This window comes from Brachycentrus maculatus, unplaced genomic scaffold (genome assembly GCF_059751285.1).
Source record: "Brachycentrus maculatus isolate JH-2025_06_01 unplaced genomic scaffold, ASM5975128v1 h1tg000158l, whole genome shotgun sequence".
Taxonomy (NCBI): Eukaryota; Metazoa; Arthropoda; class Insecta; order Trichoptera; family Brachycentridae; genus Brachycentrus; species Brachycentrus maculatus.
The window spans coordinates 773881-788955 of NW_028280911.1; the positions used below are offsets into that span (position 1 = coordinate 773881).

General features: G+C 30.8%; 2 protein-coding genes and 1 long non-coding RNA gene across 3 annotated transcripts; 1 reads left to right on the plus strand and 2 right to left on the minus strand.

The window, feature by feature from the left end:
* Positions 1-281: 281 nt before the first annotated feature.
* On the minus strand, positions 282-2103 carry LOC148308526 (cecropin-B-like). The gene is made up of 2 exons (XM_088261560.1): positions 1884-2103; positions 282-639 (listed from the first exon to the last, which is right to left on the minus strand). Exons 1-2 carry the CDS (start codon positions 1992-1994, stop codon positions 547-549), a joined length of 204 nt encoding a protein of 67 aa, XP_088117686.1. The 5' UTR covers positions 1995-2103; the 3' UTR covers positions 282-546.
* A 1190-nt stretch (positions 2104-3293) lies between these two features.
* Positions 3294-4056, minus strand: LOC148308527 (cecropin-A-like). Its single transcript, XM_088261561.1, has 2 exons — positions 3889-4056; positions 3294-3527 (listed from the first exon to the last, which is right to left on the minus strand). Exons 1-2 carry the CDS (start codon positions 3997-3999, stop codon positions 3438-3440), a joined length of 201 nt encoding a protein of 66 aa, XP_088117687.1. The 5' UTR covers positions 4000-4056; the 3' UTR covers positions 3294-3437.
* Positions 4057-4777: 721 nt separating this feature from the next.
* Positions 4778-6448, plus strand: LOC148308528 (uncharacterized). The gene is made up of 2 exons (XR_015837669.1): positions 4778-4914; positions 6184-6448. It is a non-coding gene; the product is annotated as an uncharacterized LOC148308528 (long non-coding RNA).
* Positions 6449-15075: the final 8627 nt, after the last annotated feature.

The following is a 15075-nucleotide window of genomic DNA, read 5'->3' on the forward strand; positions in this document are numbered from 1 at the left end:
GAATCACTAGAACTTCACTAGAGACATCTATTGGTGAGATGTAAAGAAGCTTTTTTATTAAGCAGAAACTCTTATATTAGTATGTGAGATCCGAATCCTGGATTATAATCACACACATGAGAAACGCCAGAAAACACCATTTTCATTTTTATTATTAAGCTTATAATTTGACCAGATAATTTATTTACAACATTTTGAGTGTGTCCAAATACTTATAATATAATACTTATAATACTTATAATACTTATAATATTCTTCTTCATCTTTGATGAGATGTCAAAAAATAATATTAAAATAACTCCTGTAATTGGAGATAATCCAGATTTTGTGAACAAGTATTTGGACACACTCAAAATGTTGTAAACAAATTTTTATACTAAATGAAAAATTATTTGGAACTTAAATATTTTAAAATGAATATAATGAGTAAAAAAATACTGTTATTAAACATACAAATAGACTAGTTATTACAAATCCATTTTTATATGATATAATCTCATCGGTAATAAAAATTAATTAATTAATTTTAACTAAATTCATATATTTTTATCCTTTCGCCAAATCCTTGGCACTCGTTAGAACAGCTATGGCAGGGCCGGCTTTGATGATTCCATCTCGAATATTTTGCCCAACTCGTTCCTGTAAAAATATAATACAGTACTTTTTTAGTTTTTTTTTTTAACTTAATGAAAAGTTACTCAGAGAAACTTATGTTCCAGTATAATCGTTTATACTGACACAAAACAAGTTTGAAAAAAAAAAAAAAAAAAAAAAACTCAAAACATTTTTTGTTGTAATTGTAAATTTGAGAATCTGTGCAAATGTGTAGGTATAATAAATTGCATAATTTTAATTAAAATATATTTTTAAATAACGCACGATGGTTTTGTTTGGCTTAAATGTACAGTTTCAATAAACCAAAGGTGTTGGGCACATCTGGGTTTTGAAGCGTATTCAAAAAAAGCAATTACCCTTAAATAAACCATTTTTAAAGTAAATATGATAGTGAGGGTGGAAAGGTAGATATGAAAAATATAATTTCAATCCTGGGCCATTCAAATAATTAAAACTTTCTTAATTTTATTTTCCAACTAATGAACTGAAAAGGGTATTATTACTTTTTTGTGTTAAAGTGTTAAAGAACATCTTCATTTTATAAATCCTAACATAAATTATTAAAACATATTGTAACTTCAGTTACTCTAGAGATCGACAATATTAAGGAAAAATAATCATAAAGTTAAATAAATTTGGAATTGACGGAATTGAATAAGCTCATGGTGAAGGATATTATTGTTTTATAGAAATGGGGATAGAGGAGTAATATAAGATGAGAAAAGTAAAAAAGTGGCAATTATAATTTAACTTACTCGAGGTTGCATATCAGCTAATATGTCGCTTACTCTTTTCAATAACGTCATATATCAAAAACTTGATTTTTCAGTAGATCGTTTTTAAAGTTGAAGAATATAATAAAATGTATTAAAAATAAATATCAAGCCACTTATTGAACTTTTTACTGTGCAACAGATCGTTTAAGGTAAAACCTGAAGGTTTTTTCTCCATTTGAAAAATATTTACAGTATTAAAAAAAAAATAAACAATACCTTTTCTTCAAAATGCAAAAATAACCCTATCTGCCCTGTAGCGGGTAAATATTAAATTAAAAATATGCCGCTTTTGCAGGGATATAGTATATTTTCTGGACATTCCGAAAACATACACAATTGAAAATTGACGATTTTGTATAAATGACTTTGTTAAAAGGAGTGAGCGATGTGCTCGTAGATCTTTGAGAAAGATAAAAGTTTTTATAAATTGTAGTCGAAAAAAAAATTAAGGTGTTTTAAATATGTACGTTAAAAGTTGATTTAAAATCTTACAATCTTTTTGAAGAACTTCCATTTCGGCTCCGGTACTGGTGAACAAGATATTTGTGACATCACCAACATAGCGATAATGAACAATGATATAATATTTGCGAATAATTTCATACTGGCTGCACTTTGTTTTTAATAAAATATATTAAATATGAACCCGAGGTTATCTCGAGTTGATAGCCAGGAAGACTGATGTATCCCGAGACGAGAAGCATCGCTTATATATGCAACTTTTATTAGCTCTCTCCTTTCAAGTTAAGGGGAATAACCAAAACACTTCGGCGGGGAAGTCCAGTAAGGAAACATTTGCTGCAGGCAGTCGAGCCGAGCCGGTTCGACCGCATAAATTTCAATAAACTCGTGCGATGACGAGGATTTTTCATGGAATACGAACGCGGTATTATGTTGATACACGCGTGTTCATGTATAATTCTTTGAAACGGGTATAATTGACCGATAGAAAAAGCTTATCGGGGAATACTTATTTACAATCCAGAATTTTAAATCGCTTAAAAAGGATAAGTTTAAATTTTCCCCCGTAGATGTAAATATCTGTAGTTTTTTAAACTAGTCGTGTGTAATTAAATAAAACTCATTTACTGCTATTTTACTCGTACATTTTTTTTTTAAATAATCAACATGTCATTCCACAAAGTTAATGCCGAATCAATAAACAATATAAAATGTATCAAGTAGTTCAAAGACTCGAAAGTGGTCAGCTAATATTTTTTGTTGAAAAGTAAGTAACTTTATATTTTGAGGTAATTTTAAGATATTTTTTTTTCACATTTTAAAAACATGAATATATGTGTTTTAATTACATACAAAAAATGCTTCAATTTCATACTATTCCAGTGAGCCTGAGCAGTTTATTATTAATAATGGGTATCAAATTGTGGTAGAGTGGGTTCGAACTCACAAACTCCGACTCCGAGTCCGCGACACTAACTACGCGACCACAACCTCACACATGTCGATTCATTATTTTCGTATTGTAACAAAAAATGGCCATATTAATAATGGTAATATGAAATAGAATGAATGTTTTTAATATTACCCTGCGTCCAGGGTAATATTAAATAAATATTTGAACGGAAAATCACTCATATTTAATTTAACTCTCCTGGGAATCGAACTCCAGACCTCCAGCACAGTATGGAGGCGGAATGCCCCACTTCATGACAATTATTAGTAATTACACATACGCTCTTTTGGTTTAAAGCTTCTTCCAGGTATCACCAGACAGCTAGAATGAATTATCATCTTTTTCCATAGTATTGTTTTCAGGTTTGAACTCCAAGCAAAGCAAGTCCCCAAAGAAGATCACGTAAAAGGTTAGTCCGGTGACAAAATGCTCCATACAGCCCATGGAGGTACGTCTGTATAATCAAGATGGTAAACGAATAAATAATAAACTTAATTTTTTACTTCCATTTTTATTGATCAATTTAAGTCGTTTTAAGTCGAGTGGTGTTTTTTTTTTAAATTAAAACTAATAACAGTTAATTGTTTTTAAATGCATGATGCAAAGTACACGCAATTTGGAAGACCTCTGATTTATTTGCCTAATGCCTTTGCACTTGCTATAACGTCGACTGCTGGACCTGCTTTTATAATTCCATCTCGAATATGTTGGCCTATTCTCTCCTAAAACAAAAAATTAACAAAAATATTATTATTTTTATTACATCTACATAGAGGAAGATAAAAAAATCATTGATGATATAAAAATAAAGCATGATTCGAAGGCATAGCTTAATTAATATTGTCCGTGATATAAGGACCTCAAACCTGAGGACGAGGAGAGTTGACCCCAACAGTCTACAATGACGAAAAGTCGGAATAGAGCCAGAAAGAAGGAGTTATATACGTATGCAGTATTTTGTTCGTAAAACCCTCTTTAGCTTTTAAAGTAGAGTTAGTTTTAATTAGTTAATGTGGAATAAACCTCCCATTGTAATAAATACATTTATGTAATACTATATATATTTATTTATATTTTACTTACAATTTTCTTAAAACCCTTCCATCTCGGCTCTGGAACTGGAGAACTATACGCCAGTGATGTCACGAATATAAATATAAAGAAAACAGAAAAAATCTGCCCGAAAAAACGCATTTTCAAAATAAATTTTAATAAAGAACCGGCAAGGTGAATATTGCTGTACAACAATATGCGGAATTAATAAAATGATGTGGTTTTTATATTTTAATATGAAAAATAATAATTATGCTGTGAACGTAATACGTAATAACTTGCTTTAAAGGTAAAATACATCAAGTAAAATTTTGAAATATTGATGTTTAATTTTATATCGTCTCTCTACAAAATCGCGGTATCACAAAACAAATTTTCTCCACATATGTACCTAATTTATATGTAAGAAAATATGGAGTAAATTGTTCAATATATTTTTGTTTTTTTCATCGTTATATGAATATTAATATACATATTTGATGAAGAATTATATTTCAGGTTTAATTCCAACTGGGAATTATAATTTCTTTATGGATTGTCACCTAAAATATGGCGTGATCGTTTATATCCTTTTAATGATTTAATATAAACATATAACTTAGTCACACTACTTCAAATCAATGATGTGCAGTATTCAATCAATTGTTCAAGATTTTTGTAGTATACTTCCGTATAAATTGAATAAAAAATCAATTTCTTACTACAATTTTACTTATTTCCTTTTACGTCCAAATGCACATATTTTAAATATTTATCAAATTTATTATCATGTGAATAATTATTCACAAAAATCCCAAACTCTTATCTTCTTCCGAGAAAACAGAAGTTACTTTCATTTACATTAATAACAAATTGAATTTCTTAAATAATAATTTCAAGGCATAAACAACTGATAACCCTCCTTTAATGATTGCGCATTATTTTTATTCAATTTCTTTCAAAACATTACGCAATTATATGTATATCTACGAGCACATATATAATTATATAGTAGTCATCACGTTTGGCAACCGTACTGGAGGTCCCGGGTTCGATTCCCAGGAGGGTAAAAAAAATGTAAGTGATTTTTCACTCTTATTTTTTATATTAATCTTTGCTAACACCTGAAGCGCATCGATAATCACCTATCTTTCGCATATTTAACGATCGAGATAACACCTAGGTATTTTTATATTTGATAACCTAACGCCTTTTATTAGTGTTTTGCTTTCGTTCTTAACATTGATTTATGTTTTATAATAAAATGTTCTTCGTGAACTTCAAATTGCCCTGTTGAAGATAACAGTAACAAGATAATTTATGTGACGGTATTAAAAATAATTTAAAAATAATTAACCGCTGTTATAGTTAAATCAATGACCTTTTTTCAAGGTACATAATAAACTTTACATATGATTTATGTTGTCAACGTAAAACCTTCTTGGCTATTTTTTCTGTATAAATAAGAAAATTTCCCATAGTTCACTATCAATCAATGTCTGTATTGGTACTGAATAAGTCATAGAGGAAATCAAATTATAAAAATGAAATTCTTCACTCTCTTCTTCTTTGTTTTGCTGCTTGTGAATCAAGTTTTTAGCGAACCAAATCACACCATTAAATGGAAAATATGTAAAAAAATTGTAAGTATAAAAAAACTTAATTCTTATTTCGTTACCCTATATATGGTGTAATATGTATATATACTACTACTACTACTACTACCATCACGCCGTTTCCCCGCAGGGGTAGGCAGAGAGGATGGAACGCCACACTCTTCTGTCCTGACATACACTCCTCGCCTCCTTCACATCCATACATCTAGTCATACATGCCCTCCGATTACGCAGACTTTTGACAGATTTTAGGTTCTGATTGATCTGATCTTTTTCCAAGTCTTTTTCGGTCGTCCACGTTCTGTTTTCCCTCTCACATTCGCCACATATATTTTCTTAGTCATTCTCTCGCTATCCATATATATTGTTTAGAGAAAACGTTTTTTATAATCAAGGACCTCACTTTATCTGATAATTCCTAAAGAAATTCCTTTCCCTCGCCCCCTAAACTCCTTGCTTGATCCTACTACCTTTTATTCCTTTTTATTATTTTAAAGTTTCATAAGTACAATATATAGTTATTACATTTTTACACAAGCAGCATCATTTTAAACAGATTTATATATCATTATTGTTTTCGCTTATGTTAAACCACTATGACCCCACTTTTAAATAGGATAGTAAAAAACGCAATTGGAGTTTTAGTATAACGCCATTTAATTATTTTTTCATAAAATATGAATACTGTTGAGTTTGTGAAGAATTTCATGTTTTTTTAACTCTATTTCAGGAAAAGGTGTGTAAAAATATTGGAAATAACAAGAATCAAACTAGACCTGCTGATGAATAATGGGCAAAGCTAAGGCCATTAATGGATATTGGAATATTTAACGGTGTAATACTTTTTTTTTACAAAATTTGTATTTTTTCACTGTATTAACTATTATGATTCTTTAAAATACAATAAAAATATATTAGCAACTTTTTAGTATGTTAAATTGAGGGCTCTTTAACAATCCAAGAATGTTTTTAAATAAACCGTGTTGCAACCCAAAGTTTTTTTTAATTTTATTCATATCTATAATTCTAATCTAAGTCTTTTTTATAAAATTATTATCTAACAGTAATTTTCGCCTCCATAGCATGTTGTACTTTTGGCTACGATTTTGGAGATCCCGGGTCAAATTTTGACATATTTTTAAGTGAAGACATTTAAGGTTAAAGTTTAATAAGTGATTATATTTATTCATAAAGTTTTGTTATATGAATAATAAAATATTACAAAGAATAAAAAATAAAATAAACATTAAACCTGGAGTCTCTCTGTCGTATTCTGCGTCTACCTTTCATCTTGTATCTTAAAAATAAAAAGCAATCAACGACGGACACATTCTTTAATACGTTAACCCTTTCGGAATTTTCATTAGAAAAAAAACGCGTATCTGGAATAGAAAATTCATCGTAGTAACACGAATTAAGTGAATAACAAAAATATCTAATTGGAGATAGAGGGAATTGAAATCAAATAACAAATGACAAAGACAATAGATAAATTAGAGGCTCTAAAACTTTTTGCGCCCATCGCCTTATGGAAGATGTATTTTTCTGTTGCCGAGTTCTACTCAAAGTCGTTTTTTGTAATTCATTTTTACCTCGAAAACATCTTTGACAACCTATTTTCTACGATTCTCACATTTCAACAAAGATAAAGAAGAATATAAAATTCTAGATATTTACAGGCCTAATGTCCTGACATAACGCTCACTCCTTTCAAGAACGTCATAAATAAAAAATCGTTAATTTTTAGCTGTGCATGTTTTCGGAATGCCCAGAAAATGTACTATATCTAAGCAAAAGAAGCATATTTTTCAATTAATATTTACCCGCTACAGGGCAGAAACTGTTGTTTTTGCATTTTGAAGAAAAGGTATTGTTTAACTATTTTTTAAATACACCAAATATTTTTCAAATGGAGATATAATCTTCAGGTTTTACCTTAAAAGATCTGTTACACAGTAAAAAGTTCAATAAGTGGCTTGATATTTATTTTTAATACATTGTATTATATTTTTAAACTATAAAAACGTTCTCCTGAAAAATCAAGTTATTTGATTTATGACGTTCTTGAAAGGAGTGAGCGATAAGCCCAGGCAGGCTGGTTAAGTGATCAAATACACACGTGCAACATACAGACATTCACCATTCTACCCATGATTGACAACCACGGTACTCAAATTTTCGAAACTTCTATATATATCTTTAATCTCATGACACTGCACATGTGAGTTCACTAGAGTCATCTATGATTGGATTGGATTTAGAATTGAGAACCTATTTTTTTATTAGATTTTCATTTTGTTTTGACATTTCTTGGTGGAACTGCATTTTATAGAATAAAAATAATAACTTAAGAGTTTTTTCTACAAAAAAAAATTGACCAGGGACCCGATCAAATAAAATTACTTGAAAAAAATAAAACAGTCATTTTATTTTACTATTTTCTTATTATTTTTGTTATCATAAACCCTCTTCCTCAAAAAAATCTAGATTTCAAATGGATTTGTTTCAAAAATCGTCCCATAAAGGTGGAGACTGACCGGAGCATTTCGTCGTAACATAACGTCGTAACATCGCTCGCGGCGAGCATCAGCGAGCATCCGAAACTATGGATGGAGCGCTCGGCTCGCTGTACTGACTGCCTGAATGCTCGCATCGTAACGTGTTACGTTACGACGAAATGCTCCGGTCAGTCTCCACCTTAACAAGTTTTAACTCTGATTCGCTCCCTATGAGACTTTAATCGCAAAGGTTGGGAATCACTGGTCTATATTAATCACCTTTGCATCCATTGAACGTGTGAATTCTTTATAGATTTCGATTTGAATAGTCAACCCGACACAAGTCCACAGGATTGGCAGTGAAGTACAGTATGCAAATAATGTAATCTAAATTCATAGCTACTGCACGTTCCGATGCTGGGTACGTGATGGCTCCAGCTCTGCGTATTATTCTCTGTGGATGTACGGGTTTAAAACACGTATCCTGTGGCAAAAGTAAAATTTACTTCAATAAATACAGATATGATTTCCCTGTTCAAGAAAAAATATTATATTTATATATCTGATATAATCGGTGGGTATGTAAAAGGAGATGAATGAAGAGGCGAAGAAATTATTTTAATAAAATTTACTTTATTAACTACCCCCCAAGAATGTCCGCCTCCGTAGTGTAATGGTCAGCATGCTCGGCTACCGTTCTGGAGGTCCCGGGTTCGATTCCCAGGGGGGTTTAATGAATATAAGTGATTTTTCCACTCTAATATTTATTCAATATTACACTGGACTGGTACCTGAAGTGGAGGGCTGATCACCTTTCCTTCATGTGTAAACGATCGAGCAGTGCCCTATACACCATTGGGGTGCGGTAAGGGTTTTATTATTTATTTATTATGAACTAACTAACTAACCATCGCACCGCTTCCCCGCAAGAGTAGGCAGAGAGAATCTGTCTTTGCAAACATTCTTTGCCTCTTCTACATTCATGCATCTCCTCATACATACCCGACGATTATTACGACTCCTGACCCTGCTGCATTCAAGTATTTGACACACCCGATTGTGCCAAGTTTTCCTCGGTCTTCCTTTAATAAAATTTACTTTAATAAACAAATATTATTTTGTTTTGAATATTGAAAGCATTCACTTTGTGGATCATATTGATATACTATTTCGAAAAATAAAAAGACTTTGTTTATTGCTCCACTCACATTTTTATTAACAACCAACTAGTTTCATAACACAGTCATAAATTAAACCCTGAAGAGGGCAACAGGTTGTTGCCGAAACTAGTTGGTTGTTAATAAAAATATGAGTGGATCAAAAGTCTTTTTATTTCTCTTAATATTATTATTATTTTATTACAATATAGATGAAGAAGAATATGGAAGTCTGGGTATTTATAAGGCTTATGACCTCAGACTTGTTGAGTGATCACGTTACCCAGTGAAATTTCCACCATTCTAGCCATGATTGACAACCACACTACGTAAATTTTCGGAACTCCTAGATATGTGTATTGGTCAATCTCATGGCGTGGAATATACCAGTTCACACAAATGATGATATAAGGAAAGAGTGCAAATCTGAGGTTGGCGTTATTGATAAAATTAAGAAAGGTGTGTTGAGATGGTTTGGTCATGTGGAGTGAGGTAAGAAAAAATTTTAAGACAAATTTATAGGGCGAATGTGGTAGGCAATAAGTATTTCAAATACTTGAAAGAGGATCAGAAGTCGGAATAATAAGCGTGTATGTATGAGGTCCGCCTCCGTGGTGTAATGGTCAGCGTGTTTAGCTATTGTGCTGGAGGTCCCGGGTTCGATTCCCAGGGGAATGAAAATGAATATTTGTAATTTTACACTGTAATATTTATTTAATATTACCCTGGACTGGTTTCTGAAGCGCAAGAGTGATCACCTTGCCCTCATGTAAGTAATGATCAAGATAACACTGTGCGTCAATTCGATTCAGTGCCCTATGCACCATTGGGTGCGGATAAGGGTTATAAGTAAGTAAGTAAATGTATGAGGAGATAACATTTTGAGTGTGTCCAAATACTTGTTCACAAAATCTGGATGTCTCTAGTGAAGTTTTAGTGATTCATGAACAAGGTTTCTAAATTGGTTCATATATATAGAACTTCCAAGAATTTGAGTAGTGTGGTTGTCAATAATGGGTAGAATTGGTGAATGTTACACGTGTGTAAAGTGATCACTCAAACCAGCCTATGACGGTCGTAAGCCCCGTAAATGCCCAGACTTCCATATTCTTCTTCATCTTTGATGAGATGTCAAAAAATAATATGAGGAGATACATGAATGTGGAAAGCTTAAAGATTATTTGCAAAGACAGATTGCCTCTGCCTATCTCTGCGGGGAAGCGACGCGATGGTTAGTTAGTTACTTTAATAAAAACAAAACAGTATAAATACGTCTGAAGAGAGCTTCCGCTCACATCGATAGTATCAGCAGAAATAAAGGAGTTATGTGTGTATTCGCTGGATATGAAACACGACAGTTAATATTTGAGAATATCCTTCGATATTTCAGAGATAGCTTTTAGTGATAGAAATATTTCACCTTAATGGTATCCTCCCCTTATTCTATTTGCCCAAATTCGCTTTTGCTACTACTGACTGCTTTGATCAGCTGGCGCTCGCAACTTTTACATTTATAACGACGGTGACTACAATATATATCCAATCCCGATCATTCCTGTATATACAATTTTTTGCGATGGCTAATAATCGATCGATCTGAAAATACAGGGCCAAATTATAATTTGACGTGTAAAAAGAACGAAGATTAAATATAATAATGCTTTTGAAGTAATTGAGTATTGAAAAGCGATCCGTCATAAAGGATTTTTCATTCCTTGCTCCAAAAATATTTAATTTGCTGCCCGAAACCATTAAGATTTCCAGGAGTGATCAGGTCTTTAAGAACAGTGTCCGTCGATGGTTGCTTAACATTGGAAGGGACAAGGTAGAAAGTGAATTAATTAAAGTCCAGGTGTAATTATCACATTGAAAAACCTCAAACTTTAAATTATTTTTGTATCTCCTGTATGTTATGTTTATAATCTAATCATTAAAAAAAATATATATTAAAAATAAAAATATAAATTTTGTATTACCATGTTAGTATTCGGCTCAACACAGGCCATGCCTAAAGAGCCGTAATACGTATAATAAATGTGTATATGAAATGAATATGTATATTGAATGTGTCTATGTATTATGAAAAAAAAAATTAATAAATAAATAAATATAAATAAATTTATGTAGATTTACGTAGAGTTTGCATCACATGGTACTGATACTATTCTAAAATAAATAAAAAGTTAAGTATGTGTTAATGTTCGAATCTTTACTAAAATTAAAAAAAAATATATTTAAGTATGTACAACATTTTGAGTGTGTCCAAATATTTGTTAACAAATCTAGATTATTTCCAATTACAGGAATTATTTTCATATTATTTTTTGACATCTCATCAAAGATTAAGAAAAATATAATATTCTCCTGTAATTGTAATTATACTCCTGTAATTAGGAAATAATCTAGATTTTTTGAACAAGTATTTAGACACACTCAAAATGTTGTTAGTAAATTATCTGGTAATTATAAGCTTAAATAATAAAAATTAAAATGATATTTTCTGGCGATCTTATGTGTGTGATTATAATCCAGGATTCGGACCTCGCATACTAATAAAAGAGTTTCTGCTAATTAAAAAGCTTCTTTTCATCTCACCAATAGATGTCTCTAGTAAAGTTCTAGTGATTCCAGAATAATGTTTCAAAATTGGTTCATATATTTAGAACATCCAAGAATTTGAGTTGTCTGGTTGTCAATAATGGGTAGAATTGGTGAATGTTACACGTGTGTAAAGTGATCACTCAAACCAGCCTATGACGGTCGTCAGCCCCGTAAATGCCCAGACTTCTATATTCTTTTTCATCTTTGGTGAGAAGTCAAAAAATTATTTAAAAATATATATGTTTAAAAAGTATGAAAAGAAAAGTAACTAATGTTTTCTAATGTTCATATTCTGGGGTAATTAAATGTATTGCCTTTTAAGACCCAATGTACGATAAATCCCTACATAGTTTTCACCAAACCCAGATAAAATTTGACGTTATTTAATTTTTTTATTAAACACCGTTTTTGTATTAAAGAAAGGTCAAAGAGTAAAAAAATATATGTAAAAACATTTTTTCAATATGTATTCTAAAAAAAGTCAAATTCCAATAAAATATATATTTAACCCTTTGGACACCGCCCGATTTTTTTTTCTCCTTTGGACGCGTAAATCAACTATATTCCATGGCTTGTAAAAACCATGAACTAAAATAAAAAAATAAAAGGAATTTTATCGAATAATTTATTTTTATGAAAAATATTCATTTTTTCTAATCAACTTTTGTTTTTTGCTTAACGCGTTCAAAGGGTTAAATGAAATAAGTGTGAACAGACGTCCCGCGCTCAGCGGTCAGCGCGGCAACAACGCCATACTTTTTTCCATCATTAGACCTGATGATGTCGGTAACGATGAAACCTAGTCACTGATCAAATGAAATAAAAATTGAAAAAAACTACATACTTAGTTGTTGTTTTAATACATTAAATACTTGTGTTGTTGGACTATTATTCATGGTACCTAGATCTTACTTACAAGTAGGTATCATACATAATATGTATTTATTTACCTTGTAATATTTACATTTACCTATAATGGTATATCGACATGTTGTATGCCCGGAAAATGCTATTGAAGTTTCTCCGTCACATGATTACATCAGTTCCCGTTTGCTCGGATACCATATTGTATTTGCGGCCATGTTGGCAACTACAAAGTGTACAAAGTGATAGCAAATCACATTTGGGCCTATTGGAGTAAAAAATCCATCGGTTACAGCAAAAATACTAATACCTACCACCTTTATAGTGTTCTTTTGTCGGTAATGCAGTTGTAGGGAAATATGGCGTCCAAATATCAAGGGAAATACTTTTATACCTACCTAGAGTAAAAAGAAGAATGATTTTACGTAAGGGAGCTGCGTGGTGAAAAAATGTTGAATAGAATTCTATAAAATAACGCTGATTGGATTTTTGTAAAAGTGTAAAACAATATCTTTCCTCGAACTTAAAAAAAAATAAAAATAAAATATATATACTAGCAACGAATGCGTGGTGTGGGACAGTCTGGTTAAATAGAAAATAAATCAAATAGAAAGCACACATTTCTTAAAAGATAAATTTCACACTATTGCATGTTGGTGAGGTTATGAAAATATTTAAAATCTATGTAACAACGATGCAATCGAAACCATTGAAAAAATGCTATAAATGACGTGACTTACTGTTAAAACACAAGCCTGTTCAAATGGAACGTCGTACCAAAATTTCAAATCTATCTATGAAAACTTTTGAAGATTCAAGATTTTGAGCAAAAGAACATTTAAAGAGATTTATAAAAACACGCGTGTATTTAAATACAACGTTGTTTCAAAATTTCAAATCAATCGATGAATATTTTTAAGATATTTAAGATGTTGAACAAACGTACATTTACGTTTTTATTTTTATGGATAGATAAAATCAAGCGCGAATTTGAACGCGAAGTTGTCTTACTATTTGAAAGCAACAAATGAATAAATTTATGATATTTGAGAACTTCAGTAAGATTTTATTTTATTTTATTTATATATTGTTTCTATAGCATCTCAATATGATATTCACTCGTATTATTGTCTATAGGCATACAAAAAACTAACCAAAGAAACATTCTAGAAACAAATTTTAAATGACAATATTGGAGTCCCAAAGAATTAAATAATGGTTCTCACAATATGATCACAAGATATTTCCGTATTTTCTTAAAGATAGTACTTCCAGAGATATGAAACTGTCCAACGGTACAATCGCCTAAAGATACACCACTTGACCCATGGAAACATATTGCTCACTCCTTTCAAGAACGTCATAAATCAAAAAACTTGATTTTTCAGGAGAACGTTTTTAAAGTTTAAAAATACAATATAATGTATCAAAAACAAATATCAAGCCACTATTGAAGATTTTACTGTGCAACAGATCTTTTTAGGTAAAACCTGAAGGTTTTTTCTCTATTTGAAAAATATTTAGTAAATTAAAAAAAAATAATTAGACTTTTCTTCAAAATGCAAAAACAACACTTTCTGCCCTGTAGCGGGTAAATATTAAGTTTAAAATATGCCTCTTTTGCTGGCATATAGTACATTTTCTAGGCATTTCGAAAACATCCACAACTGAAAATTGACGATTTTTGATTTATGACGTTCTTGAAAGGAGTGAGCGATATGTGAATCCCACATTGTGTCCACAGATGAATATTTGTTTGTTTTTATTTTTTTTCTACATAATAAGTATACATTTATTTAAAGAACAATTATACAACACAAAAAAATTGCCACCCACCAAGTAACCTTGTGTGTCTTGTCGGTGGAGTTCTTTTAAGAAACATTTTTTATTGTTTTTTTTATCCATTTTAACCTGATATACACACAAAAAAGAAAGGGAAAACTAAGAATATAAACTTTTTTACAATTTTCATAGAATTAACTCTCGATCATTTATTCATTCCTTTATTTTGCCTTCACAAGTTCTATGCAGTCATTAAAAAGTTCCAATCAAGTATTAGGTTTCAGGTCGGAATACAGATAACAATAGCATCGTAGATATATTTCCCCAGGTTCAATCAAGTTCAATGTTGTTTTTAACATGGCACAGTCATAGACATCTAGCGACAGTTTACCCAATATTCTTAGATGTATCCAAGACGCACACCTTTTTGCTGTTATTTTGTTTTTAAACCCTATAAACCTACACAATCAACTATTTTTTAAATTAATCTTGTTAAAAATATTATTTTACATATAATGCTCATTTCTGATATAAGTTTAAAATATACGTGTAAAAATTGTAATTACATATTTAATATAATACTGATGATTTAAAGAAATAATGTAAGGCATAAGGATAATGTATTATCTATTGTCTATGTTCCCGGTGATGAGAAATTAAAAAAAAGATATATACACAAATAAATAAAAATAAGAAACAGCTCCTACTCCCCGTTCAACC

Coding starts and splice junctions, on each gene's coding strand:
- LOC148308526 (XM_088261560.1), bottom strand. CDS start 1,994: ATGAAATTATTCGCAAATATTATATCATTGTTCATTATCGCTATGTTG. Junction 640..1,883: donor GGAAGTTCTTCAAAAAGATT/GTAAGATTTTAA, acceptor ATATTTTTACAG/GAACGAGTTGGGCAAAATAT.
- LOC148308527 (XM_088261561.1), bottom strand. CDS start 3,999: ATGCGTTTTTTCGGGCAGATTTTTTCTGTTTTCTTTATATTTATATTC. Junction 3,528..3,888: donor GGAAGGGTTTTAAGAAAATT/GTAAGTAAAATA, acceptor TTTTTGTTTTAG/GAGAGAATAGGCCAACATAT.